Source organism: Hylobates moloch, unplaced genomic scaffold (assembly GCF_009828535.3).
Source record: "Hylobates moloch isolate HMO894 unplaced genomic scaffold, HMol_V3 SCAFFOLD_18, whole genome shotgun sequence".
Classification (NCBI taxonomy): Eukaryota; Metazoa; Chordata; class Mammalia; order Primates; family Hylobatidae; genus Hylobates; species Hylobates moloch.
The window spans coordinates 13037926-13063504 of record NW_026652293.1 but is presented as its reverse complement, the minus strand read 5'-3'; the positions used below and the strand labels follow the sequence as shown (position 1 = coordinate 13063504).

General features: G+C 40.8%; 1 protein-coding gene across 5 annotated transcripts in view; it reads left to right on the top strand.

Annotated features, from left to right (window-relative positions):
• The first annotated feature begins 918 nt into the window (after positions 1 to 918).
• CAMSAP2 (calmodulin regulated spectrin associated protein family member 2) overlaps positions 919 to 25579 on the top strand; it is a 123933-nt gene continuing 99272 nt past the window's right edge. For 4 of the 5 annotated variants that reach the window (XM_032137632.2, XM_032137629.2, XM_032137631.2 and 1 more), the window contains exons 1-2: positions 919 to 2004; positions 23520 to 23779. In XM_032137632.2, the coding sequence (XP_031993523.1) occupies positions 1866 to 2004; positions 23520 to 23779 (399 nt within the window). In that variant the 5' untranslated portion in view covers positions 919 to 1865. Of the gene's footprint in view, positions 2005 to 12989; positions 13421 to 23519; positions 23780 to 25579 lie in introns of those variants that run through there. The other variant, XM_032137630.3, reaches the window with a different exon arrangement.

Genomic DNA, 25579 nt, shown 5'->3' with positions numbered 1-25579 from the left:
CACGCGATGTGACAGATGCTACGAGAGAAATAAGAACAGGGTGCTCCGGGAACAACAGGGGAGGCACCTGTGTGACAGCCCTGACTGGAAAGTTGTCAGCAGCTGTCAGGGAAGGCTTCATGGAGGAAGTGACTACTGTGGAGTTTGAAGGTGCAGTAGGAGTAAGCTGGGTGGACAGAGGAACCACCCTGAGCAAGGAGGTAGAGATCTGAGAAGGCATGCTCATTGAAGAAAATAGAGAGCAGTTCTGACAAAATGAAGCTATAAAGGCCTGTAGATGACAGATCACAAAGGGCATTAGCTTGTTTTGTGAAAGAATTTATGCTCTTTTCTGAGCAAATGGGGAGGCATTGATGGATGTGTGCCCTCTCAGAGATAAAATTTAAGTGGAGAGCACTGAGTTAAGAAAATATCTCGATATCATGAAATTAACACAGGTTTGGAGCCCCCACAGATCCTCAATCCTGGTTAAGTTCCATGTATGACCTAATCAACTCCACCTCTCTTTCGTGGACAATCAGCAATGACGTCTACCTCTCAGGATTATTGTGAGGGCTAAATGAGATAGTGCAGGTCAAGTTCGCTGCAAAGTGTGTGTCACATAATGAACATTTTAAATAAATATCAACTCTTTTCGATGAAGCACTGTGTAAGTAGAATATGAAAGCTATTGCCAGGCCTCTCCCTCCTCCCTTCCTTCCTTTTCCTCTTTCAGCAGTGCAGGCAGCAGCAGCCAAAAGCCAGGGACGTGGAGGATGTCCACTCAAGCGAGTACTCCAGAGCGATGATTAAAAGGCAGCCGCCCCGAATCCCGGGCGCGGGCGGGGAGCGAGGTTGGGCATGCTCAGTGGGCGGGAGACCAGAGGCAAGCTGGGCGGGGGCGGGGGCGGGGGTCGGAGCCGCCCGAGGGCGCATGCTCAGTCCCCGCATCTGCTCCTTCATCCAGTGCCGCAGCCGGAAAACCGCAGCGGCGGCGGCGGCGGCGGCTGAGGGGGAACGACCCAGCGAGCTGCAGAAAGAGGGGCAGGAAAAAATTACAAGGACATCACTGATAAGACAGGAACTGAGAGCTTGGGATTCGCGGCCTCTCCCAGGCCACCACCTTCGCCGTCAGCAAGGAAGGAAGAGCCGGGAGACGGCAGCGGCGACGGCGGCAGGGGAAGGAGGAGACGGCGACGGGAGGGAGCACGGAGGAGGGGACGGGCCGGCGGTGGCCTGTGAGCCGCAGTGATTTTGACGTTTTCCGCTGCTGCGTCTCCCGCGGGCCCGGGCCGGGCTGCGCTGGGTGGGCCACCTCGCCGCGCGCTTCCCCACCTCGTCCTGTTCGTCCCTCCGCCCAACCGGGGCCTGAGGGGTCTCCCCGCTCCGAGGGAAGGGGAGAGGGAGGCAAGGGCGTGCGGGCATCGCGATGGCGGGGACATTTTCCACAACGTGATTGTTGAAGGCTCCCCCCGCCCCCCCCCCTTAAAATTCCGGGCCCTTTCAGCCTCCACCCTCCCCCAAGCCCGTGTGACTAAACCGAGACAAAGGGGAGGCGGCCTCGCTCACACGCGGGCTCGCGGGGCGGGTGGCTCGGAGGGGCGCGGGCACGGGGCGGACCTTGCGCGGACGGACGGGCGGACGGACGGACGGACGGAGACGGCGCCGCCACATTCCTATGCCCGGGAGCGGCGGCGGCGGCTCCCGCGGGAGGCGGCAGGCGCGCGGCGCGGACAGCTGAGCTTCTCCCCCGTCGGCGCCCGGGTAGACATCGCCCGGGCCCCGATGGTTTGAGCTTGCTTCTCCCTCCCTCCCGACCCCCGTGGTGGCGAGGCCACGCCATGTGAAGGTTAGGGCCGGGACATCCCGAGGAGCCGCTGTGAAAGATGGGGGATGCTGCAGACCCCAGGGAGATGAGAAAGACGTTCATTGTTCCAGCCATCAAGCCTTTTGACCACTATGATTTCTCCAGGGCCAAAATCGCCTGCAATCTGGCCTGGCTGGTGGCCAAAGCCTTTGGGACAGGTTAGTGGTGTCACCCCTTCCCTCCCCACTTCCTCCTGATGTGGTCCACATCTCGGTTTTTGTTCCCGATTGTCGAATCCCTCCCCGTGCCTGTCTTCTCGTACAGGTTCAGGGAGATGATGGGAGGCTAGGAAGAGAAAGAAAGGAGAAATAAGGAAAGCAGATTTGGTCTTCAATGAAGGGCACGTGAATGGTCAGGTGGGATTTGGCCAGATTCCTTTTATTGGATGGCAAAATGTCCCTCCCCACCTCTCAGTGAGCAATTTTATGTTTTTACATAGAGTGGTTTTAATTTGTGGTATTTTCTTCATGGTGCTGCGTACATTTCTGCCTCAGTCATAATTGTGATTACACCACCAAGAAATCTGAGTTGGTTTCTTTATTATTGCAAGAAGGTGGATGGTGCATAGTACTATATTGATTTTGACATTTGTAATGATGGCTGCTCTTCAGGCTCCGTTGGATGGAAGGTGGCCTGTGTCAAGTGCAGTATTAATTTTTGTTGTCATTCTTTAAGGCTGTATCAGCCTTCTGCACACATGTTAAGTTCTTATTAAATCAGTTATTTAAAACCGTGTTCAGTTTTCTGACTGTAGGGTGCTGTTTTCATTTCATATTATCAGTGAGGCATATTCTTTTTTCCAAATGTATTTTGGCTTCATAAATTAAAAGAAACAAAGACTCCCTACTTTGGGGAATTTTTTAATAGATGAGTTTTTTGAAGGCGTGTGCTGTTGACACAGAAATTGTGTAGTACAGTAGCAGTTAAACACTCCCTCCATAACCCAGTCTTTGCAAAATAACAGGAAAAGGGCCTCCCGTTGTGATTCTTTAGTGTTGCTTTAGGAGCCCATGTTGTGAAATGCTAAAAAAATTAGAGAGCTGCTTTTCATTGGACGATGCTTCTGTAATTTGGTAACTTTTAAGAGTAATTTTACAAGATTTCTATTCCCTAGTTAATGAAGTTTAGATATATGAAATATTTGTTGAAAAGTTCCTTAGTACTCACAAATTTCCACATGTTAAATATAGGGTTTTTCGGGGGGAGGGTGACATTTCCAATTTTAGGACTACGTAATGTTTTGGTAAATGGTTTAGTTCAGTTTTACTGCTTAAACTTACACAACTGAGTATTTTCAGGACTTACACATCCTGGTTAAATAGCAGATTAATCTCAGTGTTTGGAAAATTATTTGAATTTGTTTTTGGGGAAACTTCACATTGATGTGATTTTATGTTTATGGCAGCCTTAATTTTACTTGAATTTTCATGCTTTAATATTAAGCTGGCATCAGGAATAAATATAATCCTTTTCAAATAATTTAAATTTTAAACATCTCTTTGAAATTAAATGTCTAGCATAACTCATAGGAAGAAACACAAAGTGTTACTGCCTTTTTATAAAAACATTCTGGCACCACTGATATAAGCAGTGAGAATAATAGATGTATTTTGGTTTTAACTTAAGCAGCACACTGAAGCTGGTATCTATTTGGATGGCAAATCAAGGCTATTTAAGTGCTTAGAAAACATGGAAAGTGGGAAATTTACATAGTCACCTATGTGGAAAAGTATGTATGAAGTGGAAGGCAAAGGGAATAAGAGAGATATTTTCTTTCCATCTGGAACTGAGAGGATACTTATAGGATACAGATATCAAAATTTTGCCGTGCATACACAAAAGCTTCCAACTAGAAAATGGCCTGCTTTCTGGATATGTGTCAGGCAGGCTGGTAGATTCTAGACCACTTGAACTTATTGAACACACCTGAAGAAGAAATGAAGGGAATCTAGTATCAGTGGAATCTGATGTCTACCAGGCACTCTGCTGGATGCTTTGCATTAAGTTGTATATTAGAGATTCATAACAACTCTCTGATGTAGGTAGTGTGTTCCCCATTTAAAAATAGGAGGAAATCAGTGCATAGAGAGGTTAACTTTCCTACTATCACAGTGTTAGTAAGTGGCAGAAATGAGTTTTGATTTGAGATCTGACTCCAAAGGGTAATAAGGTATTGGTGGAGGTAGAACACTCCTGTTAGATACCCAGCACTCTGAATATGTTACTTCATTTATTCCTGCAGCAACCCTGTAGATACTGTTCTCATTTTGCAGATAAGGTAACTGGCTCACAGATTAATTTGCACAAGATTAAACATCTGGCAGATGATGTATTCTGCATGTCTGACTCTGAAGTCTTTGCTTATTACTCTATACCATTCTGCAGAGTAACCGTTTTATCTGCAGGTGTGAAAAATGTGCACATAGTACGTATTGAAGTCTAATATTTTTTCTTTAAAAATTGTACAAATCTTAATTCAGTTTCAGATAGATGATATTGTTGGCTATTACATTTGCCTTGGCAGCAGTTGGAATGGATGAAAAGACCATATTCAAACGGGATGAAAAACAAGTTTAGAAGACCTTGGGTGATTTAGTAACAATATATTAATACATTATTAAGAATGTTATGTTTGTGCATTTTGTTTATTCTTTATCAACAGTCTTTCAAAACATAAATTTATATGGAGTGAATAGAAAAAAATTAGGAATTTTTTTGATGTAAATATTCTTTATTTGCTGCAGAAACTCTTATGCAGGAAAGGTTAATAGCATATTTCAAAGGTATTACCTAATTATATTCAGTTATTCAAAAAATTAGCCCAGCTTTCAAGTATGATTTACTAAATCACCCCTTTAACAATGACTTACAGGGTCTTCAGGCACTGATTTGGTGTTTTCTATTAGAAACTTTCTAACTTTTGATGTACTGAAAAAGTAGTCAATTTTATAACCATATGTTCTAAAAGTCATTTGAAATGATAGCTAGAAATAAATTGTGAGCATAGAATGAAGTAATTGAACTTAAAAAAAAAAAACACTGATGTTGTAATACCTAGAAAGCAGATATGGAATATTTACTTAATTTGAAGTCTTAGGAGCCTTGAATCATTTTCTTCTCTTTACAGTAGTATTACAAAAGTATTACAAATGGCCCAAATTTTAATAGTTTATTTTGTGGAAGAATGCAGATACAGGTTTGATTAAATGAAGAATATGTTTTTATAGATGAATTTGAAACACTAAATAGATAATCCAAATTGCAAAGGAGGAAGTAGTTCAACTATTTGTGCCTTTTCTATATTTGAAGAGCTTAACCCATTTAAGCAAAGATTTTACAGAATTTTCTTTAAATGTTCTGTTCCCTTAAATCCTTTGGGGGAAATGGTAGATGCAAAACCTCTTGTGACACTCTTACTAAACTCTTGAATTTGGAATTCAAGGCCCACTTCCTGGTGTCAGTTTATCACTTCAATCTTCTCAACTATTATTCTCCTTTTTATCCCATTTACTTTAGTGATATAAAATATTTCCTATTATAAATATACCTTGTTACATTTCTTTGTCTATCTTAACAAATCTTGCTTTCAAAGTCCTATATAAGGTCTGACTCTTGTGCATATATGAAGATTGTTGAGAGCAGTGGGTAGCATTGTGGTTAAGAGAGACCCGTAGCAGAGGGGCCAGTTTGGGACATTATTGCAGGAGTCTCGGCAAAAGATGAGGTCCGGTGTCTTTGACTTTGTAGTCAACAGAAAATTTACCAATAAGAAAAGAAAAGTTCATGAGGTCTTGAAGTAGGGGGGATATGATAATAAAGCTGCTAATATAGGTTGGGCATGGTGGCTCACGCCTGTAATCCCAGCACTTTGGGAGACCGAGGCGGGTGGATCACCTGAGGTCAGAAGTTCGAGACCAGCGTGACCAACATGGTGAAACCCCGTCTCTACTAAAAATATAAAAATTAGCTGGGCGTGGTGATGAGTGCCTGTAATCCCAGCTACTCAGGAGGCTGAGGCAGGAGAATCACTTGAACCCAGGAGGTTGCAGTGAGCCGAGATGATGCCATTGCGTTCCAGCCTGGGCAACAGAGCAAGACTGTATCTCAAAAAATAAAGAAATAAAGCTGCTAATACTTATTGAGCTCTTACACTGTGTGTCAAGCACTTTACACATACTGTATCATTTAAATCCTCATGACAGCCTTTTGAGGTGGAATGGTTACTTATTCCAATTTTACTGATGAGGAAAGTGAGGCCCAGGGGCTTAGGAACTCTTCCAGAGTTATCCAACTAATGGAGCTGGGATCTGAACCCAGGGAATTTGACTTCAGCCTGTACTTGTAACTACTGTTCTCTATGGGTAGAAGTCAAAAAATGGAAAGGAGGCAAAAGATAGAAAAAATGTTGCAGTGATTTAATCTCTAGTATTTCTAAGTGGGTACATGGGAAATGGTTTGAATGAAAAGGGAATGTGTAAGAGGGTGAGGTCGCCTGAGGTTTTAAGAAGGATGAGTTACCTAAGATTTTGAGATTTGGTGACTGACAGGCTGAATTGCGATGCCATTGACAGAGAAGAAAGTGTAGTAACACTGAAGCCCTGGAGGGAGAAAGTTTCAAGGAGAATGGTCTGATTCAACAGTGTCAAATCCTATATGTTTAAGCTATGCCTTTCTTTTAAGAGTTTATGCTTTAGTAGGGGAGGTATGATAAATGTATAACCACAGTAGAGTTCAGAAATAAGCTAAGAGTCATATAATTGGAAATATGACATTCAGAGGGAGACTGGTGGTGGTAGGATGTGGTGGGGTGGCAGGGGAGAGGCCATTTCCAGCCTCGTCAGTGGTCTGTGAAGGAAGACCTCTCTAGTGGAGGTGGTACTTAAGCTATAGGCTGAATTGAAAGTAGGCATGGTAGATGGAGGAAATCGTTTGTGTGTAGACATGGAGTTGTGAAACCCAGGTAGTGCTAATGAAACAACATAGACCAGATTGATGGGATGAGGTTTATGTAATGAAGCAGTGAGAGAGCCAGCTTGAAAGACAAACGGACAGAATTATGTGAAGGGTGAGGTGAAGGAATTTGGTATTTATTTAGTAGTTAAATTATTCTAAGCACATTAGATTAAATAAAAGAAAAAATACTATTAAGTGTATTAAACATGTACTTTGTGCTAATTATTCTTGTAAGCATTTTATATGCGTTATTTATTTTAATTCTGAGAATGAGCCTATTAAGTAGATACTATTTTATTTTTTCTAAGACTGTAAAACAGGGTTTCTCAACTGCAGAACTATTGGCCAGATAATTCTTTGTTGTTGGGGGCTGTCCTGTGCATTCTAGGATTTTAGCGGCATCTGTGGCCTCTACCCACTTAATGCCAGTAGTGCTCCCTACCTCTACCCCTACTCCTACCCCAGTTGTGACAACTCAAAATGTCCCCAGACATCTCCAGGTGACTCCTGGGGAACAAAAGGAGCCCAGGTTGAGAATCACTGCTATAAATATTATAAGACACACTATTGTGATCTAAAAAGGTTTTTTTTTTTTTGTACATTGAAGTACAAATTAATTATAAGACATACTGATTTCACAAATATTCAATTTGAAAATAAGAGTTTAGGAAATATTATATGATAGTTCACCCTTTTAAAAATAAACAATGAGACAGATTTAGAGGAGTTAACTAACTTGCCCTTGATCATACGACTTGTAAGAGGTGGAAACAAAATTAGAGTCTAAGCCTTTGTGATACTGAAATTTGTATCTTAACCTCTGAGTTACAGTCTTCTGGATTTTCAGTAGAGATTGGGGCTTTGCCGTGTTGGCCTGGCTGATCTCAAACTTTGGGGTCAAGTTATCTGCCTGCCTCGGCCTCCCAAAGTGCTGGGATTACAGGCGTGAGCCTTCGTGCCTGGTTGATGATGATGTTAAAATAGATTGTTGACCATGTAAACTTATTTTCTAATTTACATGTTTTATAGAATTTTGTCTCATAACAGATTTTGAAACAGCAGAAATATTTTCTGTTATCCTTTAAAAAATAGATGATAGAGTTCTTTATTATATAGGTTCTTGAAAATTTATTAACAGTTAAAAAGTTTTTTAAAATAAGTATACAGGTACAGATTCAAAACTCAAACGTATAAAAGAGTAGATCTTGTGAGAAGTCTTCTTCCCACCTGGACTCTGAGCCAATCAGTTTCTGTTTTAAGCAAGATGAAATCATCAGAAGATTTGTTTTTAGAAAATCTCTTGGAATACACTTAAAAATGGTTAAAATAGTAAAGTTTATGTAATGTATATTTTACCACAATTTTTAAAAAGATGTCTTGGAAGCAGTTGGAGGAGGGCCAAGAGTTATGAAGGAGGAAACCAGTGGGAAGTTATTATGTTTCAGGTGAGAGATGATGGCATCTTGAATGTGGATGGTAGTGGTGGATATGGAAAGAAGTGGATGAATGTAAAGGATAAGGCTTGATGATTGATTGGATATGTGGAAGAAAAGATGAGATCTTGGGAAGTGTTAAGATTGATTCTATTTTGTGAGAAAGGGAACAATGGAAGAGGGCCAGTGTGTGTGTGTTTAAGGGGCCGGGGGAAGAACCATGTTGAGTTTGAGGAACATATAAAATGGTGGTGTGTGCATTAGGCCCATGGAAATTCATGTATGGAGCTTAGAAGACCTCAGGGATGAGAGCTATAAGTGGTAATTAAAATTTAAAAAGTAGGTGACTACCAGTCACTAGTCACATTTTTTTTTTTTCTTTTGAGACGGAGTCTCGCCCTGTCGCCCAGGCTGGAGTGCAGTGGCGCGATCTCGGCCCTGCCACCGGGTTCTCGCCATTCTCCTGCCTCAGCCTCCTGAGTAGCTGGGACTACAGGCACCCACCACCACGCCCAGCTAATTTTTTGTATTTTTAGTAGAGACAGGGTTTCACCGTGTTAGCCAGGATGGTCTTGATCTCCCGACCTTGTGATCCGCCCCCCGCGGCCTCCCAAAGTGCTGGGATTACAGGCGTGAGTCACTGTGCCCGGCCTAGTCACATTTTTTTTAAGGTCTCACTGTCACCCAGGCTGAGTGCAGTCATGTGATCAAAGCTCATTGCAGCTTCAAATTTCTGGGCTCAGGTGATCCTCCTGCCTCAGCCTTTTGAGTAGCTGGGACTACATGCCTGGCTAACTTTTTTGAAAATGTTTGGTAGAGATGGGGTCTCACTGTGTTGCCCAAGCTGGTCTTGAACTCCTGGATTCAAGCACTTTTCCTGCCTCGGCTTCCCAAAGTGTTGGGATTACCTGCGTGAGCCACCCCACCCAGCTGACTGCCAGTCACTTTGAGGGAGAGTATGGAGAAAGAAAGAACCCAAGACAGGCGAGCCAGCAAAGGAGCTAGGCATAGGGTAATTAGAAAGAAAACTAAGGGAATGTGGCGGCTCAGAAGACTAAGGAAGAGAACATTGAGGATGAAGGAATATGAGGTGTAGCTGAGAAAGATTAATCGAGGACTCTCAAAAAGATCCATTAGATTCAGCAACAAGGAAGTTATTGATGATTTTGCTGAGAACATTTTGAGGGGAATGTAGAGACAGAAGCATGACTAGGTTGAAAGTAAATGGGAGATTGTATCAGTTACGCTGTCCTCACTTGTAGTAACACAAAATCCACCTCAAATTGGCTAATAGTAAAGAGGATTTATTATTTCTGAAAAAGTCCTAAAGTGGGATGGGCTTTGGTTTTGATTTGATCAAGGCTGTAGCTTCATTTCTCTATGATTCTTTTAGCTGTGCCCTTGTTCATGTGTGAATTTCATTCTCAGGCTGTCTAGTCTCATGGTAGAAAATGGCTGTAGCAGTTCTAGATCTCATATCTATGTACCACACCATTCAGAGCTCTTCTCTAATCACTGAAAGTTCTACACTCTTCTCTTGCTTTTTTCTTTCTCTTCAAACAGAAGGATTGATTATAGAAAATCTCAGATATATACAATAACAATAATCTTTCATGTACCCATCATCCAGCCCCTGCTGTCATCAACTTACGGCCAATGTTGATTCATCTCTAAACGCTCCCCACCACTGCCAATTATTTGAAACAAATTCCAAACATCATGTTATCCCAGCTATACATATATCAGTATGTATTTCTGTAAGTCCACTCCCTTTTAAAAATGTAATCATGGCACAGCCATCACAGCACTATTGTCGTCACAGGATTCCATATCATCAAATCAATGTGAACATTCCTGATTGTCTCATAAATGTTTTTTATTTTTATTTTACAGTTTTATTTGTTCTAGTTAGGATCCATCTAAAGGCCATACTTTGTAATTGGTTGATATCCCTTTATATTGTTGTTGTTTTTTTTCTTTTTCAGGTATATATGACCAGATTTTTTTTCTTAATGTATAGGCTCCTTCTCCATCTCATTATATCTTCCTTGCAATTTATTTGTTGGAGAAACCAGAGTATTTGTCCTATAAAGTCTCCTACAATTTGGAGCTCCATGATATTAACAAGTTTCTCTTTGTCCTCTGTATTCGTTATAAATTGATAGATCTAGAGGATTGATTGCATTCAGGTTTGATTTTTTTTTTTGGTATACTTTATAGGTGGTGTGTAGTTCTACCACAAGATACTTAATATCTAGTTATCTCTCTATCATGACTTCTCTATTTATTAGCTGGAATGCTGTTTTAAAAATAAATTTCCCTTTATTATTTGGTTACCCTGAGTGCTGTGTGGGAAATTACCTTGATCCAATGGTAGCCTCTAAGTACATGCCATACAAAACTAGCCTAGGGGTCACAGAACAGAAAGCTTACAGAACAACTTAGAATGCCCAAATTATGTGATTTGTTAAATCAATTTTTAGTGAGAAGCAAGAGGAAAGAGGATGAGTTAAAACACTTAGGATAGGATGCAAACAGGGAAGAAGGACCACACTCCCTGAATACTGCAGTATATACATTTCATATGTCCTCTCTCTACTGCCTTAGCCTTCTCTGCTGATAGTGTGGTCACCAGGACGAGAGCTGAGGTTTGAACAAAGAGGCCCACACAGACATAGGCCAGTGCCACACACTTGCTCTATTAGACATGGGACAAGGAAGCCTGCCACAGCTGTAGCTTGCCACAAGCCTGATGATAGCCATGGGCTTTGTGTTCCTTGGGCAGAGGACACATGGGCCAGACTGGACATCACCAATGGGTAGCTGAATTAAGGACTCATGAATATTGTGCTCATGTGTTCATTGACTCTTGTTGTTTAGTGTCATGCATATTTACTCTGTCATGAATATTTAGTACTTAGTATATTTAGTGTATCATGAATATTTAATACATAGGTGCCTCATAAATATTAGGTATCTTGTTTTTTCCATCCCTTTCTATGTTTAATGTACGTGTGCTATTAACTGCTTACCTTTATTTAACATCTTCTATCAATTATATGTTTAACAAACTTTTAAAACTAGTTCCTTATCTATACTTAAAATATCTTTGAACATTTCATCTACATTTTACAAATGTATTCATCTTTATTTATAATAGAATTGAATAGTCTCAAAAGTAAAATTTTATTACATTGAGGTACAGGGAAAGCAGAATAAATGCTATATTCTTTCTGTTTATGGGGAGGAAATTGGACCAGACTGAATGGCCCCTGAGAATCTGAAAGGGGGTAAAGAATAGGGAGAACATTCCAGAGAATGTGAAAAGGCTCTGGAGTGGAAGAGAGCATGGTTTCCAGGAACTGAATGTGACTGGCAGGGATAGGATCATTCCATTCTTGTAGGCCAGAGGAAGGATTTTAATCCTTAGAGAAGTGAGAAGTCATTGGAAACCCTTGGGGATGGGGGTGGTGTGTGTGACATGACCAAATTTGCTTATGGAAAATAAGCAAATTCTGGCTACAGTAGAGAATGGTTTGGAGCCGGGAGCAGAGTGAATGTGGGAAGACAAAATTCGGAGTAAATATAGTAATTAAGATAAAATGTGCTGGTTGCCTGAACTAGGGAGAACCAGAACCTGGAGTCTGAGATTGTGAGAAGGGGGAAGACTTTAGACTGGATTCTATAATGGATTTTATTTATGGTTGAAGGAGAGGGAGGCATTAACGATGATTCCTAGGTTTCTGACTTGTTCAGCTCGATGGATTGTGGTGTACTTTATTGATGTAAGGAACACTGAAAGATCATCAAGTTTGGGAGAAAAGATTGGTTTGGGGCATTTTGAAGTTTTGTAGCCTTTTCAACATAATTTCAAACGTGTAAGAATAGTATAAAGAATTCCCAAATACTCTTTACCCAGACTTACCAATTATTTTGTCCCATTTGTTTTATTATTCTCTCTCATTCCTTCTTCCTACCTCCCACACAAATGCCTCTGTGTGTGTGTGTGTGTGTGTGTGTGTGTGTAGAGAGAGAAAGAGATAGATAGATACATCTTTTTTTTTTTTTTGAGACGGAGTTTCACTCTTGTTGCCCAGGTTGGAGTGCAATGGCGCAATCTCGGCTCACTGCAACCTCTGCCTCCCGGGTTCAAGTGATTCTCCTGCCTCAGCCTCCCGAGTAGCTGGGATTACAGGCGCCTGCCACCACACCCAGCTAATTTTTTTTGTATTTTTGGTAAAGACGGGGTTTCACGATGTTGGTCAGGTGATCCACCTGCCTTGGCCTCCCAAAATGCTGGGATTACAGGCATGAGCCACCGCGCCTGGCGTTTTGTTTGTTTGTTTTTGAAACAGAGTTTTGCTTTGTCACCAGGCTGGAATGCAGTGGCACGATCTCGGCTCACTGCAATCTCCAACTCCCGGGTTCAAGGGATTCTCATGCCTCAGCCACCCAAGTAGCTGGGATTACAGGCATGTGCCACCACGCCCAGCTAATTTTTGTATTTTTAGTAGAGATAGGATTTCACCATGTTGGCCAGGCTGATCTTGAACTCCTGACTTCAAGTGATCTGCCTGCCTTGGCCTCCTGAAGTGCTGGGATTATAGGCATGAGCTGCCATACCCAGCAATGTATATATAACGTGTGTGTGTGTGTGTGCATATATATAGGATATAAATAAATATATATAATTTTCGGAACCATTTGAGAATATGTAAAGAGATATTGTATCCCACACTCCTTCGGTGTGCATCTCCTATAAAATAAAGGATAGTTCCTGAACATAATCTCATTTAAAAATTGGAAAATTTTAACTGGGTGTGGTAGTGGGCACCTGTGATCCTAGCTACTCGGGAGGCTGAGACAGGAGAAGCGCTTGAATCAGGAGGCGGAGGTTGCAGTGAGGCAAGATCGCACCATTGCACTCCAGCCTGGGTGACAAGAGTGAGACTCCATCTCAAAAAAACAAAAAACAAAAAAAAAACAAAAAACAAGCTACAATATGACGCTATGGTAAAGGCAGGGACCAGACTACCAGATTAGTCAGTTCTCTCTAAATCATAACAGAATATTTAACATACCCTAGGAGCAATGGAAGGTCACTGGTGTGTCAAAAGCTTTCCCTGGCTAATAATAAGGATGAAAAGATGGCGAGAGCACAGAAGTGTTGCCGGAAGTCACGCAAGAGGTATGGGACCTGGAATGAGGTAATGCATTTAAGATGAAGAGACACAGAGGTGTTCAGTCTGTGTGGGAATCTGTGTTGGAAATAGAGCTTGGTTATAAATTAGATGGAGAATAGGGTTGGGCTGTGGGTGTGACAGGTGCAAAACTGACCCTCAGTTGACTCATTTGGAAATAGCAGAGTTGTGGTTTACTGACGTGGAAGCACTGGATTGGGGCAGACTTATTGTGTGCAACATGGGCCACATTAACTTGGAAATGCCTGTAAAACATACAAGGGAAGATATCACAAACATAATCTGTGGCTCAAAGGGGAGGTCTGGGCTAAAAATCCAAATGTATTTTTTTAATTTTATCTTTCACTTTAAATTAAACGTTAATGGATGACCGTTGGGGAAAAAAAAAGCATTAAAAATGACCATAGAGTTCTTTCTCTATATGTGTACACATAATTGTTATCTACAAAAAGAATTATATTATTTTTAATCTGATTTTTAACATTTTGAGAACAGTTTCTTCAGGTAAATATAGATTCCTTCTGTGATATATAACTTTACTGAGCATATAATATTGCTTAATATATCTATACTGTAAATTATTAACTTGGTTCTTATTTTAATATATGTAGATGGTTTCTAATATTTTGCTACAATAAGCAGCACTACAATTAACACTTATATGTCTTTATGTAATCACTTAGTAAAATTCATAATTCATAAGAAAAAAAATTGGGAAATTTAACCTTGACGTGATATTCTTATCTGATTCACAGCCCATATTCAGATTTGCCAATTGTTTTGATTTTCATTATTGCTATTTTATTTCCCAATTCAGGCTCATGCTTTGCATTTAGTTGTCATGTCACCTTTTTTTTTTTTTTTTTTCTGAGACGGACTCTCGCTCTGTCGCCCAGGCTGGAGTGCAGTGGCGCCATCTCGGCTCACTGCAAGCTCCGCCTTCTGGGTTCACACCATTCTCCTGCCTCAGCCTCCCAAGTAGCTGGGACTACAGGTGCCCGCCACCACACCTGGCTAATTTTTTGTATTTTATAGTAGAGACGGGGTTTTGCCGTGTTAGCCAGGATGGTCTCGATCTCCTGACCTCGTGATCCGCTGGCCTCAGCCTCCCAAAGTGCCGAGATTACAGGCATGAGCCACCGTGCCCGGCCTAGTTGTCATGTCTCTTAAGTCTCCTTTAACCTGGAATAGTTCTTCAGTCTGCCTTTGTCTTTAATGATATTAACACTTTTGAAGATGGAGCACCAGCCTGGGCGTGGTGGCTCACCCCTGTAATCCCAGCACTTTGGAAGGCTGAGGTGGGCAGATCACTTGAGGTCAGGAGTTTGAGACCACCCTGGCAAACAAGGTGAAACCCCATCTCTACTAAAAAATACAAAAAATTAGCCGGTGGTGTGTGCCTGTAGTCCCAGTTACTTGGTCCGTGCTTGTGGTCCCAGCTACTCGGTAGGCCGAGGCAGGAGAATTGCTTGAACCTGGGAGGCAGAGTTTACAGTGAGCTGGGATTGTGCCACTGCACTCCAGCCTGGGCAACAGAGGCAAAATTCCATCTCAAAAATAAAATAAAATAAAATAAGATAGAGCACCCTGGCACCCTTAGCTGTGTGCTGGCTGGATATCAAGCCCCTTCCTTAGGTATTGTCTTAGCTCTTGCCAAACTTTTGCATTGTATGTCTGGTACAAGCAGCCGGTTCTCTGCAGGAGCTGACTGGGTGCCTCCTTCTTTGTGTTCCTCTTTACTCTGGAGTGCTGGGCCCTGATTTAGCAGATGTCCCCCTCCACCCTTGGTCCAAATGACTGGGACAATGATGAGATCCTTACATGGGTGCTGGTATTGATAGGAATACCTAGACAGTAGGAAAAAAACAAATTACACAGAGTCCTGCCCTCAGACAAGAGCTGATAGAGACCCAGGAACTGGAGACCATCTCCTAAACCCCTACTACTTCTGCACTCTGGTGCACCCTATCTTTTGGCTTTCTTCCCTCTTTCGTACTTCCCTTCTTCCCTCTCTTCCATTCACTCTTCCCTGCTGCCCTCTGGCAGACCCACTCTGTACTCCTCTTGCTTGTCACTGCCACTACCACGACCACCAGTTGTCTCTCTGTCAGCAGATGTGCCCTGTTGCCTCTCTGCACAGCACCATCCCTGCATTCCACAGAAGACTTGGGCAAGAGTGCCCGAGAGGTACCCAGAGACAAATCACGTGGCAGCCAGGCAGCCCCAGAGCAAAGATATTCAGACAGTTGAAAGTCTCCTTACCCCTATTTCTTCCAAGATCAGAACAGCTTGACATACTCCCTCATATACAGTGATGCCAGGAAGGCAGGGGAGGCGGGGGAAGTCTTCCTTCCCAGTACCTGCAAAATGTCTGAGCATTATGTTGATTTTTTTCCTTTATTAAAATGTACTTTTTAATCTTATAAAAACAATAGGCCTGTTATTTTATAGAATGTCTCCAAATTTGGATTTGTTTAAGGTTTCTTTATTCAAGTTTGATAAGGTTCAAGTTATAGAAGCCTGGTAGACTACTGCAGAAGAGATGTTGTATTCTCAGTAGATCATATCAGGGGACACATAATGTTTGTTCCAGTATAGGTGATGTTAACTTTGATCACCTGGCCAAAGTGGTATCTGTAGTTTTCTCCATTATAAAATTATTTTTCCACTTTAAATTAATAAGTAATTTATAGGGAGGTAATTCAAAATATCCTGTTCATTAAACTGTTACCCACCATTTTAGAATCCAATAATGATCTTGCTTGAACCAATTATTGCTGTTGATTACTATCCTTTTTTTCCATTTGTTTGTTGGTATTATTCTACCACAAGAAAGAGCTTCTTTTTTTTTTTTTTGTTTTGAGACGAAGTCTGGCTCTGTTGCCCAGGCTGGAGTGCAGTGGTGCGACCTTGGCTCAGTGCAAGCTCCACCTCCCGGGTTCAGGCCATTCTCCTGCCTCAGCCTCCTGAGTAGCTGGGACTACAGGCACCCGCCACCATGCCTGGCTAATTTTTTTATATTTAGTAGAGACGGGGTTTCACCGTGTTAGCCAGGATGGTCCCTATCTCCTGACCTTGTGATCTGCCCGCCTCGGCCTCCCAAAGTGCTGGGATTACAGGCGTGAGCCACTGTGCTTGGCCGAAAGAGCATTTTTAATGTATTATTTATTTGTGTCAGGATAGACTCATTGATGTGTGTTTTATTCAGTGGGTTATAATTCTTTACTGTGTATTCTGATGTTCATGTTTTCCCAGTTTTAGCCAATGGCATCCCCTTCCATCTGGATCCTGTGTTCTTTTGACATGGCTCCATTATTTGTTAGCGTTTCCTTACTTTCTGGCACATACCACAACAAAGATGTTCTAAGCATATCTTGTACTTTTCCCTGCTCCAGACCTGGAAACATTTCTTCAGGGATCCCTGTTGCTTTTGGTGGGAAAGGTATTAGAAACCAAGATACAGCTGCTAGACTTATTGCTAACAGTGTTATTTAGCAGACAGATAGCAAACACACACATATATACATAGTGTATAGCTAAATCTATTTCTTTTGCTATCCATATATATAAAGAGATATATATCTGAAATATCATGTATTTATAATGACACTTCCCATTTCAACCAGCACCACAGAGTTTATTCTAGTTTTTCCTTTTTCCATATTTGTAACTCCCCTGGTCACGGAGAAACCTGGCTCCCATTTTGAGTTAGGTTTCTTTGTGACACCCAAGTGAAGAGCTGAGTAGGCTGATGGCTTATAAAGATCTGGCGCTCAGAAGAGGTGCTTTGGCCTTATAGGGTAATGGGAGGAGTGGAGGTGATAATTTAAGCTCAGGAATGCTGTACCACACTTACCATGTTATTTGGTAATAATGTAGAGGGCAGGAGGGAGCTAACTTTTAATTGGTACCTTCTTGGAAGGCAAGGCTCTATGTGTAGGTACTGTACAGTCTTTTGGTAAATATTTGAGTGTGTACTGTGTTTCAGACGCAGTTCCAGGTATAGTGACACAGGACAGATAAGTATCTTGCTCTCCTTGAGGTACCTTATAGTGAGAGGAGGTAGAAATAAAATATTATGGGATAGTAATAGTTGTTACCTAGAGAATTAAACTACAATGAGTGATTGGGTGGTCAGGGAAAATGTGTTTGAGGAGGTTACATTTAACTGAGATCTGAATGGAAAGAGCCAACCATTCATTTGGTTAAGGGGAGGAACATTAGAGGCAGAAGGCCTCTAGTGCGTGGGCCAAAAGGTCTGAACCTGGCATATTCTAGCAACAAGAAGAGTTGGGTGTTTGGAACATAGTGGCCTGGGGAAGTGGAGGAAGTTGAAGTCAGAGTAGGAATAGGCAGCACATTTGTGGAATATGGAGAAACTAAAACTCAGAGAAGTTAATTACTGAACTCAAGATCCCATCAAGTAAATGGCTGGGCCGGGCATGGTGGCTGGTGCCTGTAATCCCAGCACTTTAGGAGGCCAAGGCGGGCAGATCATCTGAGGTCAGGAGTCGAAGACTAGCTTGGCCAACATAGTGAAACCCCATCTCTACTAAAAATACAAAAATTAGCTGGGTGTGGTGGCACATACCTGTAGTCCCAGCTACGCGGGAGGCTGAGGCACAAGAATTGCCTGAACCCAGGACGTGGAGGTTGCAGTGAGTCGAGATCACATCACTGCACTCCAGCCTGGGCGACAGAGTGAGACTCTTTCTCAAAAAAAAAAAAAAAAAAAGAAAGAAAAAAAGAAAAAAAAAGTAAATGGTAAAATTAGGACTCAACCGATTCTTGTAAAATCTAAAGCCTATACTTTCTCAAAGCCCAAATTTTTACCAAATTTCAGAATGGATGTAGGTAGTGAATGTAGGTAAACCGAAAACCTATCTGGTTTTGAGAGGGATTGCTATCACAGAAATTAAGTGTGGCCCAGAGAAAACTAAAGTTTCTCAAAGCATGTACAAGGAGTAAATAATGATTACTAGTGCAGAATCAGGTAGTAAACTTGAGGGGGAAATTTGAAACCTGGGAGTACTTTCAGGAAAAGGCGAGTGACTAGAATTTTTTTTAATAACATTTTTATTTATTCGTCAAATCTTTCCTTACCATGTACCAGGTGCTGAGTTAGGCCCTAGAGATTCATATCATGGTAAATGAGGACGACATGATCCTTGCCCTTTGGTCATATATTAGAGTATTCATATCAGTACATCCTTGTCAACAGTGGGTTTAAACTTTTTTTTTTTTTTTGCCATTTTGATAACTTTCTTTAATTACTGCTACTATGAAGTTTTAAATGTTATTGATCATCTTTATGTCTTTTGGTTAATTTCAAGTTCAGATTCTGTGGCTTACTTTTAATTGGAGTTCTTTGAAACTTAGAAATTCTATAATAGTTATTACCTTAGAAACTATTTTTTAGATTTGGAAAATAAGGTGGTATTCCTATGATTTAGTGTGATGATATTTCTAAAATGTACTCCCCTCCTGCTTCCTGCCCCTTTATTGCTTTTAATAAATCTGTGTCACTTGCTGGAATGTGGATGCAACTGGTAGCTAACCCAGTTTCATAGAAAATTGCCTTGAGCAATACTGTCTCTGCTCCCTCTACCTGTACCTCAAGCATTTCAGATGGATGTTAATTTCAAGTCTAGTCAAGACTTATAGTAACATGATTAAATTACGTTCTGCTTAAGTCATGGTGTACAAGAAAAACTCATCTCGTATCCTTTGCAATTCTAGCAGTGGTATTTCACTCAACCGTTCTGTCAGTATTAATTTCTTACTTTTTGTGTTCTGGAGGTTTGGGAGAGAGTGAAACCTCTTATCTTTGATTTTGCCGTTTATTTTCTAATATGCTGTTTCAGTTCATTTTTTTTTAATGTGGTACAATTCCAAACTTTAAAAAAAAAATTAGTTTTATACCATTGGTAAAATGATAGACACTTTTGAAGTCTTCTCTTAAGTATATTTAGCTCTTGAAGACTTGTTTTTAAAATGACCTATTTTATATTCAGTATGAAGTTTTACATTCTCTTGAGGGCTGAAGAGTCTATTTTTGTTGTATTCTTGAAACAGTATTTGATTAGCTGTGGATCCTTTCCCTTTTCCTTGCATTGGGGTCTTTTTAAAACTTACACTTTCACAACTTAGGTTAGTGGGTATGCTTTAATGGAATGGAAGCAACCCCTGGACTCTTGTCTTCCACCTTCCACCCTTTTGCTTTTGGCAAATCATTATTATGTTTGAGCCTGTTTAGCAAGATGGTGTAGAGCTATAATTCTGTGCTTATCAGCTATGTGCCCCTGGGCAAGATGTCCTTTCTTGAGTTCTTTATCTGTAAAATAGGGTAAGAGGGTTGTCAGAATTAAATGACAGAATGCATGTTTAGGACTGTGTCTGACAAGATGTTATAAAGGTCATACATGAAAATGGCTGTAAAAGCAGTAAGTAAATGCTAGGTGGATATATAGGTATGATAGATAAATTTGTAATCCTGATAATGAGCATATACTTTTCACAGGTAATATTTAGATGCCAAATAACCTATATTAGCCATATTTTTATTGATACAGGAAATAAAAATCCATTATTTATACATTTTATAATAGTTATCTTAAAATCAAATAATTTTCCTTTTACAGCTGTTCTACTAATAGTTTCTGTTTATTTCCTACAATACTAAAGTGTAAATGAATACCAGCACTATATTCTGCAATTTAAAACTGAACTTCACCATCACGCTGAGGCAGCTATATTAAATTTAAAGCTGGCTCACTACTGGGTAATGCATCTACGAAGAAAGGAAAGTGTTTTCAATTATTAAATGAGGATGATATTTTTAGATGTCACCAAAATCCCAAATTGATACATCCACTCTTGACCTCTTTCCAGAGTCCTATATCTCCAGCTGCTTATTGGATATTTCCACTTGGATATTTTTGCTATTGTTTCAAACTTGATATGTCTAAAACTGAGTTTTTGATCTTGCTTTTAGAATTGGTGCTGCCTCTGATTTTCATTTTTCTATTAATAATATCACTGTTTCCCTCGTAACGTAGGCTTATTATTTATTTCCATCTTGACCCTCTCTCTTTGCTTTATTCCTGGGTACTTTTTGTTTGTCTTTAGCAGTTAGTCTCTTATGTCCTGTACTTTCTGTTTTCACTACTGCCTTTGAACTTCATTTCCTTATATCTATATGATAATCTTCTATCTCTGATTTTTATAGCCATCAATATTAAATACCAGATTGTTCCAAAACATCAGTCTTAATGTGACACTGTCCTGTAAAACTGTCAGCATCTCCTTGTTAGCTAATACACAAAGGCCTCGTGTTTAAAAGATGAATATTTCTTTCAAGTCCTCATCACCAACCTCTCCCATTCCAGCTTTGCCTCTTACTGCTTTCCCACATGAACTCTTCTCTCCATCCAGATTGTTCAATTTGGTGTCTCTTCACATCTTTTTTCCCTACTCTTCTCTTCTCCCTCTCCTTATGTTTAGAAAGCCTCTTTTTTTTTCTGACTAAAATTCTGCTGATTCCTGCTATTCTATTTTTTTTTTTTTTTTGAGATAGAGTTTCACTCTTGTTGCCCAAGCTGGAGTGCAATGGCGCGATCTCGGCTCACTGCAACCTCTGCCTCCCAGGTTCAAGAGATTCTACTGTCTCAGCCTCCCAAGTAGCTGGGATTACAGGTGCCTGCCACCATGCCTAGCTAATTTTGTATTTTTCGTAGAGAGGGGTTTCATCATATTGGTCAGGCAGGTCTGGTACTCCTGACCTCAGGTGATCTGCCCGCTTCGGCCTCCCAAAGTGCAGGGATTACAGGTGTCAGCCACCATGCCCCGCCTATACTTTTTTTTTTTTTTTTTTTTTTGTGACGAAGTCTCACTCTGTCACCCAGGCTGGAGTGCAGTGGTGCAATCTCGGCTCACCGCAATCTCCGCCTCCCGGGTTCACGCCATTCTCCTGCCTCAGCCTCCTGAATAGCTGGGACTACAGGCGCCTGCCACGACGCCTGGCTAATTTTTTGTATTTTTAGTAGAGATGGGTTTTCACCATGTTAGCCAGATGGTCTCGATCTCCTGACCTCAGGTAATCTGTCCGCTTCGGCCTCCCAAAGTGCGGGGATTACAGGTGTGAGCCACTGCGCCCGGCCTCAATTTTTGTTTAAGATGAAGTTGTGCCCCCCACTGTGATGCTCCCACTTCTGAACTCTTAAGTACTTAATTGTTTATTTCTTTCATTTGGTGCTTAATAATTTCCTGCTTAGTATTGTCTCTAATTTCTGAATTGCTTAACTCTACCTCTCTGTCTGTTTAGAGTTTTGTAAATTACTGGCTCCTTGAGGATGAGGGTTATTTCTGATTCCTTGAATTCCTTAGAACCATGCTGGTATAGAAAATTAACATGCAATAATTATTACAATATTGTGTGAAGATATTTTTCTAAATAGGCACTTTTTAAAAAACTTTTAAGGTGAAAATTGCTAAGGAGTATATTAATGCTTTGTGAACAAATTTTTCTTTTTTTTTTTTTTTGAGACAGAGTCTCTCTCTGTCACCCAGGCTGGAGTGCAGTGGCGCCATCTCAGCTCATTGTAAGCTCCGCCTCCTGGGTTCAAGCGATTCTCCTGCCTCAGCCTCCTGAGTAGCTGGGACTACAGGCACGTGCCACCACACCCGACTAATTTTTTTGTATTTTTAGTAGAGATAGGGTTTCACCGTGTTAGCCAAAATGGTCTCGATCCCTTGACCTTGTGATCCGCCCGCCTCGGCTTCCCAAGGTGCTGGGATTACAGGCGTGAGCCACGGCGCCCGGCTACAAATTTTTCAGAGTACCAGTTTTGGTTAGTACTGTGGCATTATTGAGCTTATATTAAAGCTGCCTATTCAGGAAACAGCTAAGATCAGTGATGGGATGGCTGGCTTCAGAACCTCACTTTCTAAAGAGAAGGCAGGTGAGGGACTGGCTAGGTCTCAGGACAGAGCTATCAGGTTCTGTAATTGCAGCTCCATGGTAACCTCTAACTCAGAAGCCCCACCTGTGGGGGACATACCTCATCCTTGTCCTGCTTCGATGAGAGGCATAGAGCCCAGGTAAGAAATGGAGAGGAGGAAGAAGAGATACAGGGTAGAATAGGCAAGAAAACTTGTAAAACAATGAGAAGTATTTTGTTTCTCTTGTTTGTTTTGGTAATTTTGCTGCCATCAAATACAAGTGCCTTTGCTTAAGATGATTTGGGAGCAGACATTGGGAGAGTGGGAGTGGACATTGGAAGAGTGGGACTTGGCATTCTTAAAGGGTAGTGGCTAGCAGGAAAGAGAAACTTTGGAGGAGATTTTGATTTCCTTCCCATCTCCCATTTCTAAACTACTACTTATGTTTTAGTCGAACTTGTCAGTTGGGTGCCCAGGAAGTCTTTTTCAGGTAGGGTGGGGAGTGGTCAGTGGTAATGTGGCAGTATTAGTGGTTTACTAGTGTAAGGGATTTTTAAGAGTAGCTCTCTCCTAAACAATTGCTGTAATTCTTTTTCAGTAGTGTCAGCAAGCTAAGCATGAAGGGAGAGACGGCAGGGGTCTTGAGGCAAAGAGATAGAATAAGTTAAGCAGTCTCTATTCTGCAGCTCATTAGCTGTAAAACTGGGCAGATGATTTTGTATTCTCAGGTGGCAAGGACTAGCAGTCCCCTGAAATACCTATTGTGGTGCATTTCCGTGTTGACTGCTTGCCTGTGAGGAGCGTCATTGAAATTAGTTTTTAGGAATCTTATAGTTCATTGTGTAGATTTGACTATGGATGTGGGAATATTTTCCCAAGAGCCACTAGACTCAGAAAACTTTTCTCCTTGTCTTGTAGTCCCTTTTTGGAATATACTCAAAATATCTTCTGTAAAGGAAATTTGTATCTTTGTCTCATTCCAGATTATATGTCAAGGTTTAATGAATCATCTTTTCAGTTAAAGGGTTATTGCTATATTTTTAGAGGGAATCTTAAATTCTATGACATAAATAATAATTATTAATTAAATTCTATGTTTCTTTTATAAAAATCTTGTAAGATAATTTTTTCCATTAATCTTTATAGAAAATGTGCCAGAGGAACTTCGAGAACCATTTTACACAGATCAATATGACCAGGAACACATCAAACCACCTGTTGTTAATTTGCTTCTATCGGCTGAACTATACTGTCGTGCTGGGAGTCTCATTCTCAAGAGTGATGCTGCAAAACCCCTTTTGGGCCATGATGCTGTAATCCAGGCTTTAGCACAGAAAGGTCTTTATGTCACTGACCAGGAAAAATTGGTAACTGAACGAGATCTCCACAAGAAACCCATACAGATGGTGAGTCTTTATATACCCAAGATTATTTTAAGTTTGAAGTGTGTACTTCTGAGTGTGAATGATATACTGTAAAACAGAGGGAAATGTTTTGAAATTGGATTGTCTTTTTGCCTAGAGTTTAAAACTCATCTTTTTCTTAAGCTTGTTTCCAAATGAAGGAAGATTTTAACGATTTTGGAATGTTTGGTGCCATGTAATAACTTCAGAGAACAACTACATAATTTCCAACTAACTTAATGTAATTTTAATTGAAAACTTTTATTTTTTCCATTGTAGAGACTGGCTAGAAGAGATGGAAAATGCATGCTTGACTTTATCATTAGAAAATGGTTGAGATTAATAAGTGCTCATTTATGGCCGGGCACAGTGGCTCATGCCTGTAATCCCAGCACTTTGGGAGGCCAAGGCGGGTGGATCACCTGAGGTCGGGAGTTCAAGACCAGCCTTACCAACATGGAGAAACCCTGTCTCTACTAAAAATGCAAAATTAGCCGGGCATGGTGGTGCATGCCTGTAATCCCAGTTACTTGGGAGGCTGAGGCAGGAGAATCGCTTGAACCTGAGAGGTGGAGGTTGCAGTGAGCTGAGATCGTGCCACTGCACTCCAGCCTGGGCAACAAGAGCGAAACTCTGTCTCAAAAAAAAAAAAAAAAACCTCATTTACGTACTTGAATAACTTCTTGGTAAATTTCTGCATATCAGATATTTTCGTTTATTTAATAGCTTTGAACTCGTTCTTGTAGAAAACACACACAGAAGGCCTCTAAGCTGGCCTGGGACCATCATGCAGGAACTCTCTCATAGGCAGTCTTAGGAGACATAAATCTAAATGTTTAAGTTCATTGTATGCTGGTTCAGTCCCTTGTACTGCTTTAGCTTAAGTTTCACAAAATGTGGACATCATCAAGAATGGTATTAGAAAGAAAAGGTTTTTCCATACTCGATTAAATCAAAGAGTAGTAGTTTTGCTTGGGAGGAAGGTAAGGTGTATATGTAGAAAAGTATATTATAAAATTTATGAAGTTATGAAATTTAGGAAGAATGAACAAAAAAATTAGTTTATAAAATCTATTACTAAATGAGGTGATGACCTGTTTTGTTTTCTGGTTTTTTTTTTTCCATCTTTAAAGTAACTCTTTTAATATTTCTAAGTAATTGAAAATAATGTATTGATTAGTTAATGGAATTTAGTTATAGATTTACAATATAGTTATTAACAATAACTAGAATATTGATTATGCAGTATGAGATTGTCATCTTTCATTGATGGCTCCAAAGTCACCTTATAGTTACCCTCTGACTTTGGCATACCTGCTTTGCATACATACCATATGTGAACAGTTTGCCCATACCAGGGACAAGCAGAATCTACTTAAGTGTCCTTATCAGTGTCTCATATTCATCTCCCCCAGAATCATTCCCCTAGTTGGACGCTCCAGCTTGTGATTACTTCTGCTTCCATCGTTTGAAGGCCAAGTGGATAGTTAGAAAGCACATCCATGACTTTGTGAAGCAGTGTTTGTTTAGTTGCTGTTCTTTCAGATACAGATATATATGTCATAGATAACCTGCTTATCCATAGAGTGTTTATTTTAGATCCTCTAATAAGAATGAAACAAATTTAACATGTTTTCTACATTTTTTTTTTCCAGTGTAGTTTGTATGTGTGAAATACTTGGACAATTAATTTTAAAATGAGGGGTTTGGTAGACTGCTGATTGTGTTACTCAGGTTTCTTTCACACTTTATTGATCCTGCTGATAGCTTTGAATGTATTTTAATAATATTTAAGGAATGTAG